Raw genomic sequence first — 15,407 nt, 5'->3', positions numbered from 1 at the left:
TCCTGCTGCTTTCACCGGTTTTATTCCATGGTTTGAACATGTTAGGAGGCTAACATTTCAAGAAACCTTCAGTAGTTGGAAGCTCTTAAAGGAAAAGTTCAACAGTTTGGGAAACATTCTTCAGATCTGTGCGGTAAACATGAAGCTGCAGTTAGCATTTTAGCTTAGCATAAAGACTAGAAAGCAAACTGGAGCTTTGCGGTAAAAATACTCGTGCCAAAAGCTAAATTTCTGTTTGTTTGTTTTTTTTTTACACATTCTACAATATTATCTTTAAAAAAATGTTCCCAAAATGTCAAACTGTCCCTTTAACGTCTACGAAGCAGCTCAGCAGTTCACTATTTTGCCTCAAGGACACTTTGACAGAACTGTGAGGATCAAACCTGAGATCTTTTTGCACCAAAACACTTTCAAGGCAGATTCTTCCATGTTTAATCTAATCGTCTGTCTAAAGCGTCTACCAGCAGGACTGTAAACTGCAGGGACACTTTGCAAACACCAGAGAAAGAAAAAATACAGGCCTTAACTTGTAAATCTGAGCTAATAAAAGCTAACAGCAACAAAAACCAGTCTTAACATCTACTAGATACATGCAATGGACCAAAACTGAAAAAAATCTGTCAAGAAACTAACTTTTCTCACATTAATACATTAAAATAAACTGAAATTGTTTATTTTGTCATTGAAACAGTTAGCGCCTGCTGTTTATCCCCTAATATTAACTGTAGTGGATTTAAATGAGCTTTAATTCACATTTTCTTTGGATAATCTGAGTAAAAATGGTGCTACGTTTGGCTCACACACAGCTAACACTTTGTAGATGTGATTTTACAGTGACTCATGTGGATGAGAGGAAAAAATGTCAAGGAAGAGGTTTTTGCAAAACTTCTAAAAAAACTTAACCTACAGTCACTGTTTAACTGTTAAAATGCAGAACACAATCTGCTGTTGTCTCCATTCCAATTAATAATTTAATAAGTTTGAGGGTTTTTTTTACATCATTGGATATTTTCTCAGAAATACGAGACTAGAGTTTGTAATTATGAGACATTCTACTTTTAAAATTTGATCTTCTTGGAGCTATGAGATATTTTCTTGTAATCATATGATCACGAGACCTCCATCTTTTGTGGCTGAAGTGAGACAACTCAGATATGGAACACAAGTTAAAGGGGAACTTTGTCCCCCCCCCCCCCCCCCCCAATCGGGTCTGTTTCCATATGTAATTTCATACATGTGAGTGATGGAGAAATGAATTTTCGACATAGCTCCAGTATTTAGCCAGGCAGGCAGCTTAGCAGGTCAGCTGGCAGCTCAGCTAGTGAAAAGTATGGGGCAATTACCCCCCCCGCGTCAAAGTCCGCCCCAACGTGCTTTTCCCCCGAAATCGCGCGATAGCTCGTGTCAAAAACGGTGTTCTGGCGCGAGCTATCGCGCGATTTCGGAACAAGATTTGCTTCCTAGCGTCCTGACATTTGGATACAGACCACAACAAAGAGCGATCGCCAGGTAATGTGGAGGTTTTCCTTCACTTCTCATCTCTAGTATGTTGTGGGACACTCGTTGAGACTATCTGAGCACGTTAGGGCGGACTTTGACGCGGGGGGGCAAGTTGCCCCATACTTTACGCTAGCTGAGCTACTAAGCTGCCTGCCTGGCTAAATACTGGAGCTATGTTGAAAATTCATTTCTCCATCACTCACATGTATGAAAAGACATGAAAACAGACCCCAGGCTGAAAAAAAAACGAAGTTCCCCTTTAAGGCCTGAACTGTTTCTTCTGTGGTCCAAACATCCGTCAGAATCCTTATTAAACCTCAAATATTTACATTAAAGTTGACATTAAAGAGTTCTGGGTGACGATCCAACAAAACATTCATCAGTTTGACGTTCAGCTTTTACCATCTGTTCAGTAAAACCTCGTGAGTCTGACAGTTTCCCTCCAGCAGAAAGTCCATCAGCTCTTCTTCACACTTTGCTTCTTTTTGAGTGACTCTCAGCCGGAGCAGCAGATCTCTTGTTGCGATGGTGAGGAAACGTCGGCATCAGCTCCGGTTCACAGGCTGCGCAGACGAGCACAAAGTTAACGATGAACAGATTAGCAGAGATTCATCAAACATTAGATGAAGTTTTTACTCACGCAGAGGTTTCTCCTTGAAGTAGGAACTCTCCAGACAGTCTTTGGCGGTTGCTCTGGATCAGAAAAACAAGAAGCAAAAACAGCTTCAGCCGCAAATATCAAACATCGCGGTTGCTGTCGATGCCGTCGTATGTTTGTTTACCTTCGATGTGGGTTGTACATGAAGAGCAGGTTCAGCAGCCGGTGTCCAGCGTCAGACAGCCAGGTGAATTTATTCTTCAGGTTGTTGTACGGCTGCTTCCTCAGACTGTACTGACCGATGAGCGGCAGCTGAGAGAAACCCTGAAGCAAAAACACACGTCAGGTTAAACATCTGGAGCAGGTGGAGCCTCCAGAAGAACCAACATTTATCCTCATCTAAGAGCAGGACGCTGGATCTCACCGGCCAGATGTTTTCGTTGGGTGTCCCCAGCAGCTGGACGATCAGGTCCACCTGCTGGATCTCTGAGGTTCCTGGCAGCAACGGTTTGTGGGCCAGAAGTTCAGCCAGGATGCAGCCGACAGCCCTGAAGCAGAAACAAGACCAGACGTTTATTCTTTATTTAGACGACGGACGTCCTGACCAAGCTGTTTTGTGCTCCTGATCTGATACGAGTCCTAATCGGATGCTATTTTCCTCGAACATACACGCTCTGAATTCAGCAAAATTAAAATTCTTAATCGCAGAAGAAGGTGGTCGTAAATTTATCATAGATCCTGGTTGTTCCACCAGGTGGAGCCTCTTCCTGTTTAATACTGTAGAGACCAGAGGCGTCACTCAGACGACAGTTTATGTTAAAGCAGAGAGCATTGTGGGAGTTTAGCAGCAACGGGCACCATGACAAACACTTCTATGGTGGTTAATGACCTCCAGCCAAAGTTCACATACAAATTCAATCCAGATTCAACTCTAAACCCAAACAGGAAGTCCCTAACACTAACTAAACCCAAACAGGAAGTTGATAACCCTAACCATAACCCTAAGTGTGAAGTTATTGCTAATTTTTGCTCCTTTTCAAGACCAACCTCCTCATGAGGGTAACTCCAAGAGATCTCAATTTAGTCAGTACATACAACAGGCCTTTAGTGGTGAAAAGTTGTCAAAATCTTCCTCAACAGTCAAAGGGCGTTGCCATGGCGGCCTCCTGAACTTTGATGCTTCGCCATGAAACAGGAAGTGCTGTCTAACTACCCTATACATGCTCCAATCTTCCTCAAACTTTACATGATTAATCACAGTCCTCCCCTGATCACACCAGTGTCAATATCCACTCATACATAGCGCGTGGACCATGTTCAACGATGCTTGCAGCTTTAATTAGTCTTGCCTCTCATTTGTCTTCTTCCATCTGTGCTGCATTAATTATTCATATAAAGCAGCTTTGATGAGAACTGAGTATCACAACCATCATCTTCTGCAGAATTTGTTCATCAGAAACCTGGCACAAAACATCCTGTAAATATTGCAAAACTTCTTAGAGAGTCTTAAGGTAAGAAAGGGCTTGTTTGGATGTTTAAAGGGTGTTTTCTCACCACATGTCCAGGGCTGTAGTCTGAGTCTTGGTCCCTAGGAGGAGCTCTGGAGCTCTGTACCTGCATTAAGGAGGGAAACATCCAGAGTTAAAGGAGGATTACTGAGGCGGATTACAAACAAGAGTTTCCACTGAGATAGCACCAGCACAGCAACACTAGGGTCACCAGCAGGACGCCACTTAAAGCCAAACACAGGCAGAACCAGGACAGCAGCGCTCACCACAGCGTCACCACTCGAGGCGTCATGGGCTGCTGGGGGATTCCGTACATCCGGGCCAAACCGAAATCAGCTGCAGGGAGAGGAATTAAGAGCAGATCAATGAGAATACAGCATTTATAAACATCTTTATCAGCAAATCTACTACATAAAGTCAGAGTATAGTGGGAAAAAAAAATTCAACTGGAATATATTCAGTTTATGCCGACACAAAACAAAAAATAAAACAAGTCCACATTTCAAACAGTTTTTGGCGACCATGGATGCCGTGTACTCCAGGCTAAAGAAGAAAAGAACCATCCAGAGTTTAAAATAAGCATCTGTGGGGGTTTAGCAGCAACGGACACCAAGACAGAGACTCCTGTGGTGCTTCATGACCTCCAACCAGAGCTCAAATGTAAATTCAAGCCAGATTCAACCAGTGCAGCATTAATAAATCTCAGTGGCTTATGTTAACGCTGCTTTTGCAACCTGTATATGGGTCTGGAGCCTTTAAATTATTTGGTAAATTGATCATTTATTCATTAACAACTCTGCATTAAGGTTGATGCTACAGGTACGGACCCGTAGCATCTGTACTAGAGGTACGGACGTGTTAAGGTCACTGAAGAGCTGGCGCCGGTTAACTACTATTTGCTGCACATTACAGGCAGTTTATATGAATGACTTTGACGGCGAACATTGTATAATTTAACCAAAAATACACCGTCTCCTCTCACACTTTAGACATTGCAGTTTTTACGCTTTTAGACGCCGTGTATAAATTGTTTGAAGTCCAGTTCCTATTAATTAGCTTACCGCGTTCAGTGGTGGAAGCGGCTGACGAACTCCATTGCAAATGTTCCCATTTAATTTCGGACGCTAATTTACAAGATAAAGTTAAGGATGTCGAATATGAAACAAACACTAGTGAATGGTGAGAAGCAGCTCTTTAATTCGGCATGAATTAAAAAAAAACCCACAAACTCGATTTACTGTGATATTGTGAGATTTGTTTGTGGTTATGTAACTTAGCCATTCAACAGAGTCCGCTAACATTAAAGTGACTGTGACAGTGTCTGTGTTGACAGACGTAGAAAATACGTCAGGGTTTTGTTTAGGTTGTTAATATGTAATAGTCTGTCGCTACTTTTGAAGGTAAAAAAATACTTGTAGTTTGCTGGCTGTTAGTTCCGCCATTTGTTTTGTTTGCTGTTTGTGCTTTATTAGAACAGGGTCACGTGAATAAAAAGTTTTGCTATTTTTAATAGTAGTGCTGATTTCAACCCCCAAATCGCTGTCCGTGAAAAAGTCAGATAATGATATTTATAAGACATTATGCATGATAGAAAAGAGAACTGCAGATGACTGACATGACAGGCTCGGCACGCAGATTCACCTCGAATCACGGAAGCGCCTTCATCACTCGGATTACCAAGCCGGTTTATTAATATTTATGTACGTCGGATTACCAGCCAATCACAAAGCGCGTTCATCAGCCGGCTCATTAATATTCATGTACGTCTCATTAATATTTATGAAAAGGGAAAGTGCCGTATCCGTAGGCCACAGGCTGCGGGTACGTATCTGTAGACACTACCTACACTAATGAGGAAAATCATCCAAATTTATTATATTTGTGACATAAAAGGACCAAGTTTAGAATTGTGCCGATACTAATCAGTTAGAAATGACCTTGATCGGCTTCAGGACATCCCTATTTGAACTATTTTCTCAGGTTTTACGCCTTTTTTAAAGGGAAGTTGCTGCTTATTTCAGCAAGACGATAGTGAACCACATTCTGGTACCGACCTGAAAATGTGTGGCGCGTTATGAAGCGTAAAATACGACAACGGAGGCGTGCCGGTTAGCACTTTCGCCTTGTAGCTAGAAGATCTTTCTGCATGGAGTCTGCATGTTCTCCCTGTTCATCCCACAGACCAAAACCATCCATCCGTTATCTATACACCACTTAATGCTCATGAGAGTCGTGGAGGGGCTGGAGTCTATCCCAGGTAACAGTCGATCACAGGACTACACCTCTGATCTTTGGGTTTATATTTTAGTTGGGAGAAGGTCAGATTTAGATTACAGACCAACATGGAGACAACTGGTCTGCTTAGTCGTGTCAGAATTGACCATATCTAATTGTCATTTTATCGCTCAAGTTTGCCACAAAAGTCCAGAAAAGCAGCACTTATTGTTACCGATCCTTAATAATATTACAAAAAGTCACAGAGCGTCCTGTCGTTGCAGTGAAGAAGCTGAGCAATAGTTCTGCGTCATGGAGGCGGTGATAGCTGGAGAGTCAGTGGATGTCAGAGGTCGGCTGAGGCGGGTTTCAGATGTATGCCAGTCCGGCTGTAATGTGATTAAAGCTGCTGGAGTCGACTCACCGATCTTAACGCAGCCTTTGTCTGTCATCAGCAGATTAGACACCTTCAGGTCCCTGATAACGAGATAGACAAGGATCATGAGGAGCACCGTTCTCCGTTCACCTGCTGCAGGAGAACAAACTTTAAGGCGTCGCAGTCTTTAAAAAAAATAAAAAAAAAATCAGAAGAGAGTTCCCATCTGACCTCAGAATCATGTTTAAACTTCATCAATGATCAGAGTTCTACCTCCATCCATAGAGGAGGCTCCAGATTTGTCACTTTTTATTGAACTTTTTCCATCATTTCTGAGCCTCAGAACTTCATCAGTCCAGCAGATAGAACCATGACATTTAGGAGGAGAAACACATCTGAGTTCTGGTAAAAACTGACACCAGATCAGTTTAAATCCATCCAGGTGTCTCAGTTTGAAGACAATCCAAATATAACCAGTTCTGGACCATTTCTGAGTCATTCTGGGGAAATACTGAGTCAATTTGAAAGGTTTTTTTTGACATTTTGGGGAGGATATTAGAATAATTCTGGGACAATTTTGTGTAATTTTGGACACCTTTTGTCATTTTGAACAGTTTGAGTCATTTCTGACAAACAGAGAAATGTGAGACAACTTTGTTTCATTCTGGACGACTTTAATGACGTCATTTTAGGCAATTTTTGATGAATGAAAAACATTTAAATTTATTTTGGTCTGATGTTGAATCATTTTGGAAAGATCTGATCTCTTAAAAAAATCTGTGCAATTTCAGACAATTTTTGTTTTATTTGAATTATTTCTTGAGTAATTTTGGACAATTTCTGGGTAATTTTCTACTAATTATTGAGTAATTTTGGTTCATTTTTGTATGACTTTGGAACGCTTTTGGAGTAATTTCTGTACAGTTTCGCACAAATTTGAGACAATTTCAAGCCTGTTTGGACAGTTTTCTTTGAATTTTGAACAATTTGTAGTTTTGGGGAAATTTGGGACAATTTTAATTTAATTTTGGACAACTGTCAGGTCATTTCACTAATTTTTAAAGGATGAAAAACACATTTAAGTTGTGATAAAAAAAACAAACTGAGACCAGATCAGTTCTACATCCATCCAGGTGTCTCAGTCTAAACATTAAATGTTGCTTGAATAACATCCATGTCTGAAGATGATCCTGTTATCAAAGTTAGATTAAAAAAAAAAAGATCCTTTCATCGTCAACAACTTGTTCTGACCAACCACCTACCAACATGCTGATATGAGCCTTGTAAGTTTACCCAGAATGCACTTTTTAAAGTTTTCTTTGGTGAGTTATCATAAAACATGTCCAGGGTATAAGATCCACGGTGTCCATCTGACTGCTTATTTAATCTGTTCTCTTCCCACTAAATTAGTCAGAGAATCTCCAGCATGAGTTTCATAAGGAGAAAAGCTCTACATCAACAGCTTTCCAGCATTAATCTCTTATTTTTAGCAGCAGCAGACTACCTGTAAACACCTCCACGTTTTCAGGCCTTCCACCTGATCCGACCTCCCACAAGAAAGAGTCGAAACGAAAACAAAATTACGCAAAATGACAAAAAAAAAGATACAAAATGGCAAGGAAAAGATGCAAAATCACCACAAAAAGAAGCAAAAATCACCATGAAAAGAAGCAAAATCACCACAAAGACTTGAATCATCACAAGAAAACATGAAATTACCACAACAAAGACTCACAACCAATGCAAAATGATGCACAGTCCCCACAAGAACAAAGAAAATCACCAGCTGATACATTTTCAGAAATCATATGAATGTGTGCCGCTGATCTGTTCTCAGACTGTTCTGATGTCAGTAGAAAGTACAAAATGACAAAAAAAATCTCCTTGAACTACCACAAAACATGTAACATGACCACAAAAAGATGAAAAATGACCACAAAAGGTGAAAAATGACCACAAAAACTTCCACATAGATTTGAAATCATCACAAGAAAATATGGCATTATCACAAGAAAAGCTCAAAACCAAAATCACCACGAAAAGAAGCAAAACCACCAACAAAGACCTAAAATCACCACAAGATTTGCAACGAATACAAAACAATGTAAAAATCACCAGAAAAAGATGCAAAATCGCAACAAAAAAAACATGAAATTACATCGCAACAAAAACAAAACTATACAAAATCACCACAAATGGATGTAAAATCTCCACAAGCAAATGTGAAACCACCACAAAAAGACGCAAAACGATCACAGAAACATAAAAAAACATTTAAAAAATTCCACAGAGACTCAAAATCACCACAAAAAAAATATGGAATTTTCACAAAAAACACTCCCAACTAATACAAAACTCTGCAAACTCCTCACAAAACGATGCAAAATGACCACAAAGACTCAAAATCACCACAAAAACTATGAAATTACCACAAGAAAGACTCATAACCAATGCAAAAAAAAAAAGCAAAATCACCATGAAAAGAAGCAAAATCGCCAACAAAGCCTAAAAATTACAAGAAAGACTCGCAACGAATACAAAACAATGAAACATCACCACAAAAAGATGCAAAATCACCACGAAAAGAAGCAAAATCACCGAGAAAAGAAGCAAAATCACCGAGAAAAGAAGCAAAATCACCACGAAGACTTGAATCATCACAAGAAAACATGAAATTACCACAACAAAGACTCACAACAAATACAAAACTATGTAAAATCACAAATGAAAAGATGTGAGTAAACTGTAAATGTGTCACCTGTGGATGATGAAGTTGTGGTGAAGATACTCCAAACCTCTGAGCAGCTGCAGGACGATGCACTTCACCTGGAGCACAGAAAACAAGAAAACACAACACAACCCACAAAAGAATACAAGCTGAGTCCAGAAGTAGTGAAGTTTAAGGTTTGTGACCTTTTAAAACAAAACTAACTCTAGTTTTCACCCTTTAACCAGCTTGTTTTCCTCCTTAAAATGGACTTTTTGAGCAGATAAAGGTGAAAATATGCATTTTTCCCCCTCACATGAATCACCATGTGAAGAGTTTTTAACCATTTTCATGTCTTTTGTACAATTTGCGAATTATTTTAGACAAATTCTGAGCTTTTTGGGACGACTTTGTGTTATTTTAGACAACTATCGTGTAATTTGACCAATTTTTGATGGAAACACATTTAAGTTCCGGTAAACACTGCAACCAATTAACGCTAGGAGCATGAATTTATGAGAAGTTAAACGCCAGCTTCTTACCTGAGCCTCAGAAAACGGCGTCTGCATGTTTTCCAGCAAACTGGCTAAATCCTGCTCACAGTAGCTCATCACCAGAAACAGGCTGAAACACAACGATCACAGTCGTCACATGTTTGGAACTATGTCTGCTCACATCATCTCTGATTGGTTTGAACATTTTACAGCATAAAATGTGGATATTTATTAAGATATTTGTGAAATCTCAGCTTCATGTACTGAACATTTTCACTTTCTTAAAAGGTGCTCGTCGTTCCACTTTCCGTAGGTTCGTTTCTCACATAATTGAAGGACTTTGAAGAACAATATCTGAGGAACTATTCAACATAAAACCTGAAATTTTCACTCTTATTTCTCACCGTGTCACTGATTCAGAATCTGTAATATTGGACAAGCAGATCAAATAGTCTCCGATTATAGAGGAGTTGAAACATAAGAAAGATATTAAAGCTGTCATGAAGACTCATCTTTGAGCTCATATTAAAAAAAAAACAACAAAGCAGAAGTCAACTAGTGATATTTCTGAACCACATGTGGCTGCATGGCCCAATAAGACAAAACCAAGCAGGTACAATAGTTTATAACAACAAGTATTTGGTCACAAAGATGAATAATTTTATTTCCCATTTTTGGACACTATTTTGTAGACATAAAGCCACATGATCAGCACTTTTACTGCAGTAATTTAACTATATTTTGCTGCTTTCTTACACCATGTAGGATTTTTCATGCAGGACTTTCAGTGTACCACAAGAAAGACTCACAACCAACGCAAAACTACGCAACATCACCACAAGCAGATGCAAAATCACCAACAATCACCGTAAGAAAATGTGAAATTACCACAAGACTAGCAGATATCGCCACAAAGAGATGCAAAATCTCCACAAAAAACATGAAATTACCACAAGAAAGACTCACAACCAATGCAAAATGATGCACAGTCACCACAAGAACAAAGAAAATCACCAGCTGATATATTTTCAGAAATCATATGGATGTGTGCCGCTGATCTGTTCTGATGTCAGTAGAAAGTACAAAATGACAAAAAAAAAAATCTCCTTGAACTACCACAAAACATGTAACATGACCACAAAAAGATGCAAAATTTCCACAAAGACTCAAAATAACCACAAGAAAGACTCACAACCAACGCAAACCTACGCAACATCACCACAAGCACATGCAAAAATCGCCACGAAAAGAAGCAAAATCACCCAAGACCCACAATCACCATAAGAAATGTGAAATTACCACAAGACCAGCAAATATCGCCACAAAAAGATGCAAAAATCACTACAAAACGACGAAAAATGGCCAGAAAGATGTAAAATTACCGCAAAAAGATACAAAATCGCAACAAAACACGCAAATTCACCATGAAAAGATGCACCGCTTGTGTTCAGTTTGCCTTCTCAAAAATGAGAGAACAGCTTGTTATAATGAACTGAAGGAGCATTTTCTTTTTTATTGTACATCTGTCTTTAATATGGTTTGAACCTTTATGCTGACTGGACTCGTTTCACCTCCTCTAAGATAATAAACACCGATAATTCCTAAATGTAAAAATCGGTCCTGATGGTCGAACCTCTCCAGCTGGCTGCCGACTACGACCTCCTTCAGCTCCACGATGTTTGGATGTCGGAGCCTCAGCAGCAGAGTGATTTCTCTGAGGCTGCTGATGGGAATCCCTGGAACACAGACGACACATTTTATTCATCAGTCCAGCAGGAATAGTAGGAACAGCATCAAACTACATTAAACAGAAGCTTCAGACATCCCTGTAAAATCCTGTAAGGGTTAGGAGACTTTTACTTTGGAGGGTACAGGAGGATGTTTCCTTTTTTAATACAGCCGTCAACACATGCTGCATGTTTATGATTATGACAGGAAGTACAGAAATCCTTTTATTTTACAAATTTAAAGGTAAAGAAGTGGTCGATATTTATCATGTGACCAAAGCCTCATTATTTGGACACTTTCAGATGTAATTTTAATAAGAAAGATGGTTTTATGTTATCAGAATTCCAGGATTATTCCAGGCCATTCAGAATATTTCAGTATAAAGCACAAAATTTCTTAAAAAAAAAAAAAAAACACCACAAAAATGTGCAACATGACCAAAAGATGTAAAAACAACATGAAAAGATGCAAAATGACCACAGACAGACATGAATTTATAAGAAATAATGAATTACCACAATTAACACTAAAAACCGATGCAAAATGACCACGAAAAAAATGAAAAATGATAATAGGATGCAAAATCATTATGGAAAGAAGCAAAATCCCCACAAAAACGAAACAAAATCACCACAAAAAAATGCAAAATAAATATGAGAAGATGCAAAATTGCCACAAAAAAAGTGCAAAATCCCTAAAAACAAATGCAAAATCACCACAAACAAGTAAAAATAAATAAATCATCAAAAATAGATGCAAAAATTACCACAAAACAATGCAAAATCACCACGAAAAGAAGCAAAAATCACAAACAAATGATGCAAAATTATCACAAAAACACATTAAATCACCATGAAGACTCAGAATCACAGCAAGAAAATGTGAAATCACCACAAGAAGTAAAAATGCAAAGAAAAGATACAAAATCACCACAAAAACATATAAAATCATCAGAAAGACTTGTGTCAGGCTGTTTTGTGCATTTAGAATTAAATATAACCGTAACACACTGAAAACAGCTGCAGCAGATTTCTCACCGTCTTTCTCTTTGTCCATCCGGACTTTCTTCAGCGCTACGATCTCATCAGACTTGGTGTCTCGGGCTCGGTCTACGACAGGAGAAGGGATCAGGCTATTTACCGGTTCACGGTGATAACAAAAGTCCATTTATGAACAGCAGCGACTCACAGACGATGCCGTACGTTCCCTCTCCGATTCGGTTCAGTTTCTCAAACTCTCTGACACTTCTGCAGCTCCCGAACTGGAAGAAAAGCAAGAGAAAGAGATTTTTCCTCTAAATCAGTGAATGTCATTAATAAGATCTGCAGTTTATCAGAACACGTCATGATCAAACACCAACGAAATATTCAAGTGCATTAAAATCTGTGACATGTGGAGGCGCTTTTTTCCATATAAACGCTTCTCAAAAGTCAGATTTTAATGCTTTTTTAATAAAATATGGTACACTAAAATTGACGGCTAGTTGGACAAAAAAAAAAAAAAAAAAGATATTTGATGGCATCAGATTGAGATTTGTTACCAATATTCTAAGGTTGTCGACCAAACAACTGATTGAGTGACTACCTGCTGTGCTACAAAACAACTACGACACGCAAAACTTGCAAAGAAACACAAGATACAGCAAAGTGATGGAAAATTACCACAAAGACACGAATAAACTACCACAAAAAAACACAAAATGACTGCAAAGATATACAAGATGACTAATTAAAGACAAAACAACTACAAAGAGACAGAAAACTACCACATAAAGAGACGAAAACAACTGCAAAGAAACACAAAGCTACCACAAATGGAGACAAAACTACCACAAAACAGACAAAATTGCAAAAAGACACAAAACTACCACAAATAGATACAAAACTACCACAAACATACAAAACTACTATTTTTCTGGACTGCTGTTTGGACAAAACAGGACATTTGATGACACAAGAACAGGTGTTTCTTTCAATCCCAATCTCACATTTAAATGGAGAACTATCACTAAAAATAAACTGATAAATTCATTCAATAATAACAATAAACATGACCTGGGCTTATTCTTAAATAACAGAAAACGGACAAACAGATGCAGCGATCAAATAGAACCCTACCTAATTAATTAAAAGGTAAATTTTATTTTGAATTTTGAAAATCAAAAAATCCTGAAATTGCACCAGAAAAAAGTTCTTACCTGCAGCAAACCACAAAAAATGGTCACATTTAAGGACAAATGGAATTTTGACTGTTTTTCCTTTTTAAAAAAACACCTAAATTGATTATTCGATTATCAAAAAATATCTGATTATAACTTTAATAATAGACAACTGGTTGATGCTTTGATGCTACCAGCAATTAAGATGAATATCCATTTAAATGAAATAAAATAGGAGACAAATTTACCTACAAAGGAACTTTACAGGCGACCAATCCGGATTCATTATTCCAATTAAGTCCAGTCAGGTCTAATAAAGGTGCTGCAGGTAAGGAGGACACACCTGGGACATCAGTGGATGTTTAAAGTGCAGGATTAAGGTATTTTAATGGAAACTAGTAATGAGATTGGCTGCTGCTGGAAACAATGACGGACTCGCTAATTAACTAATTAGGCAAACAAATAAATCACATGAGCACAGGTGGCCCATCAGCCGAGGGACGCTTTCAGATCTATAAACCAGACTCCATGTAAAAAAACAGCCGTTTTACGCGCTGAACACTGCGCGGTACTTCACATTGTGTCGTTTTCCATTTTTTTGAAACAGATGTATTTAATAAAACCTAACGTGTACTAGAATTAGTGCTTGTGTTTGCCAATAGCCTGCATTAGTCATTTTTATAACGTTTTGAGCAGCTAAACAGCGATATTACCTACATATATGTAATATTACCGACATATATGGAATTATAGCTATTTCAAATGTAAGCCGAATTTTTCAGTAGCTAATCTAGTTTCGTTAAATGGTGTCATTTCGTGTCTTGTGTGTAAATATCGTCGCTGTTAATCAAATTATCCTTAAATTAGCGGAGTTGTAAAGGGAGTTCGGCCCCGCTGGAAGCTCAGTCTCTTACCCGGTCGTTTTGAGGCACTGTGTAGGTTTTATAGTCCTTCACGGATTTCAACTTTATGGGATCCGGTTCGTCCTCTCCGACGGCGTCCATTCTTGTATTTAATGTGGTTTATTTAAGTCAGAAGAGCAGAAATAAAACATCCGCATGGGTTTAACTCGACGAACAGCAGCTAACAGTGGCGGAACCCGCCGCCATCTTGGATGTTTTGAGGCCTGCGGGTCAACAAAAACGTTTCCCGGAGTTTGGAAAAACTCTGCTGCTGCTGTTCTGCATCTGGATGGAGTCTGTGAAGCCCACATACAGTCAGAAAACTGTAATGAAAAAATAACACGTATAGATAAATAAGAAATAAACATAAAAGTGATCCAAAAACTCAATAGAAACCTACAGAGGATGGCTAGTATTATTGTTATTATCAAAGGAATGTGTAATATGTGTTAATGAATATGTATATATAAGTTGTTGCTTTTTAAAACGTGAATTTAAAAAAAAATAAAATCTTGTAGAGAGCAAAAGTTTGTTACTGGAGCAATTTTGAATAATTTAGCTTAACACAAAACAATTTGGAATAGAGACAAAACGACCACAAACAGATTTAAGAGGAGTGGAAGAACGCACAAAATGACTGCAAATATAGACAAATTACAAAAAGAGAGACAAAACAAATGCAAAATTACCATAAGAATTCACAAAACAACCGTGAACTGAGGCAAAACTATTGCAAAGACACAAAATGATCAAAAAGAGACACAAGACAAATGCAAAATTACAAAATACTAACCAAAACAAAAAACAACAAAAAGCGACAAAACAACTGTAAGGAGGAACAGAACCACTGTAAAACGACACAAAAAACTGCAACAATAAACAAAACAACTTGAAGGAGACACAAAATGACCACAAAGGTACGCGACATTACCACAGACAGAGACAAAATAACTGCAGACACACAAAACTACACACAAAATTAGCAAAAAAAACCAAGAAAGACTGCAAAGATACACAGTGCTACCCGAAAAAAAGCACAAAACTGCTGTACAGACACAAGACGAATGCAAAATTACAGATAAAAACACAAAACACCAGCAAAAAGTGACAAAACAACTTTAGTGAGGCACAAAATGACAGCAAAGGAACACTGCAAAAAGGAGCAAAACAACTCAAAGCAGACACAAATTAACAGCAAAGACAAACACAACTTCAAGAAAGA

The 15,407-nt window shown here is 38.4% G+C and overlaps 1 protein-coding gene across 1 annotated transcript; it reads right to left on the bottom strand.

The window, feature by feature from the left end:
- Window positions 1–5: 5 nt before the first annotated feature.
- Window positions 6–14,465, bottom strand: cdk10 (cyclin-dependent kinase 10). The gene is made up of 13 exons (XM_022213372.2): window positions 14,198–14,465; window positions 12,314–12,386; window positions 12,163–12,234; window positions 11,031–11,133; window positions 9,446–9,527; window positions 8,955–9,022; window positions 6,245–6,297; window positions 3,873–3,942; window positions 3,653–3,712; window positions 2,523–2,646; window positions 2,283–2,422; window positions 2,141–2,193; window positions 6–2,063 (listed from the first exon to the last, which is right to left on the bottom strand). Exons 1-13 carry the CDS (start codon window positions 14,285–14,287, stop codon window positions 1,969–1,971), a joined length of 1,083 nt encoding a protein of 360 aa, XP_022069064.2. The 5' UTR covers window positions 14,288–14,465; the 3' UTR covers window positions 6–1,968.
- Between the last annotated feature and the right edge of the window lie 942 nt (window positions 14,466–15,407).

Source organism: Acanthochromis polyacanthus, chromosome 8 (genome assembly GCF_021347895.1).
Source record: "Acanthochromis polyacanthus isolate Apoly-LR-REF ecotype Palm Island chromosome 8, KAUST_Apoly_ChrSc, whole genome shotgun sequence".
In the NCBI taxonomy this organism is placed as follows: domain Eukaryota; kingdom Metazoa; phylum Chordata; class Actinopteri; family Pomacentridae; genus Acanthochromis; species Acanthochromis polyacanthus.
Note: the sequence above shows the minus strand (reverse complement) of the source record. Positions and strands in the feature narration are given on the sequence as shown.

Coding starts and splice junctions, on each gene's coding strand:
- cdk10 (XM_022213372.2), bottom strand. CDS start 14,287: ATGGACGCCGTCGGAGAGGACGAACCGGATCCCATAAAGTTGAAATCC. Junction 2,647..3,652: donor ACTACAGCCCTGGACATGTG/GTGAGAAAACAC, acceptor TTTCTGCTTCAG/GGCTGTCGGCTGCATCCTGG. Junction 2,423..2,522: donor CCAACGAAAACATCTGGCCG/GTGAGATCCAGC, acceptor TTTTTGCTTCAG/GGTTTCTCTCAGCTGCCGCT.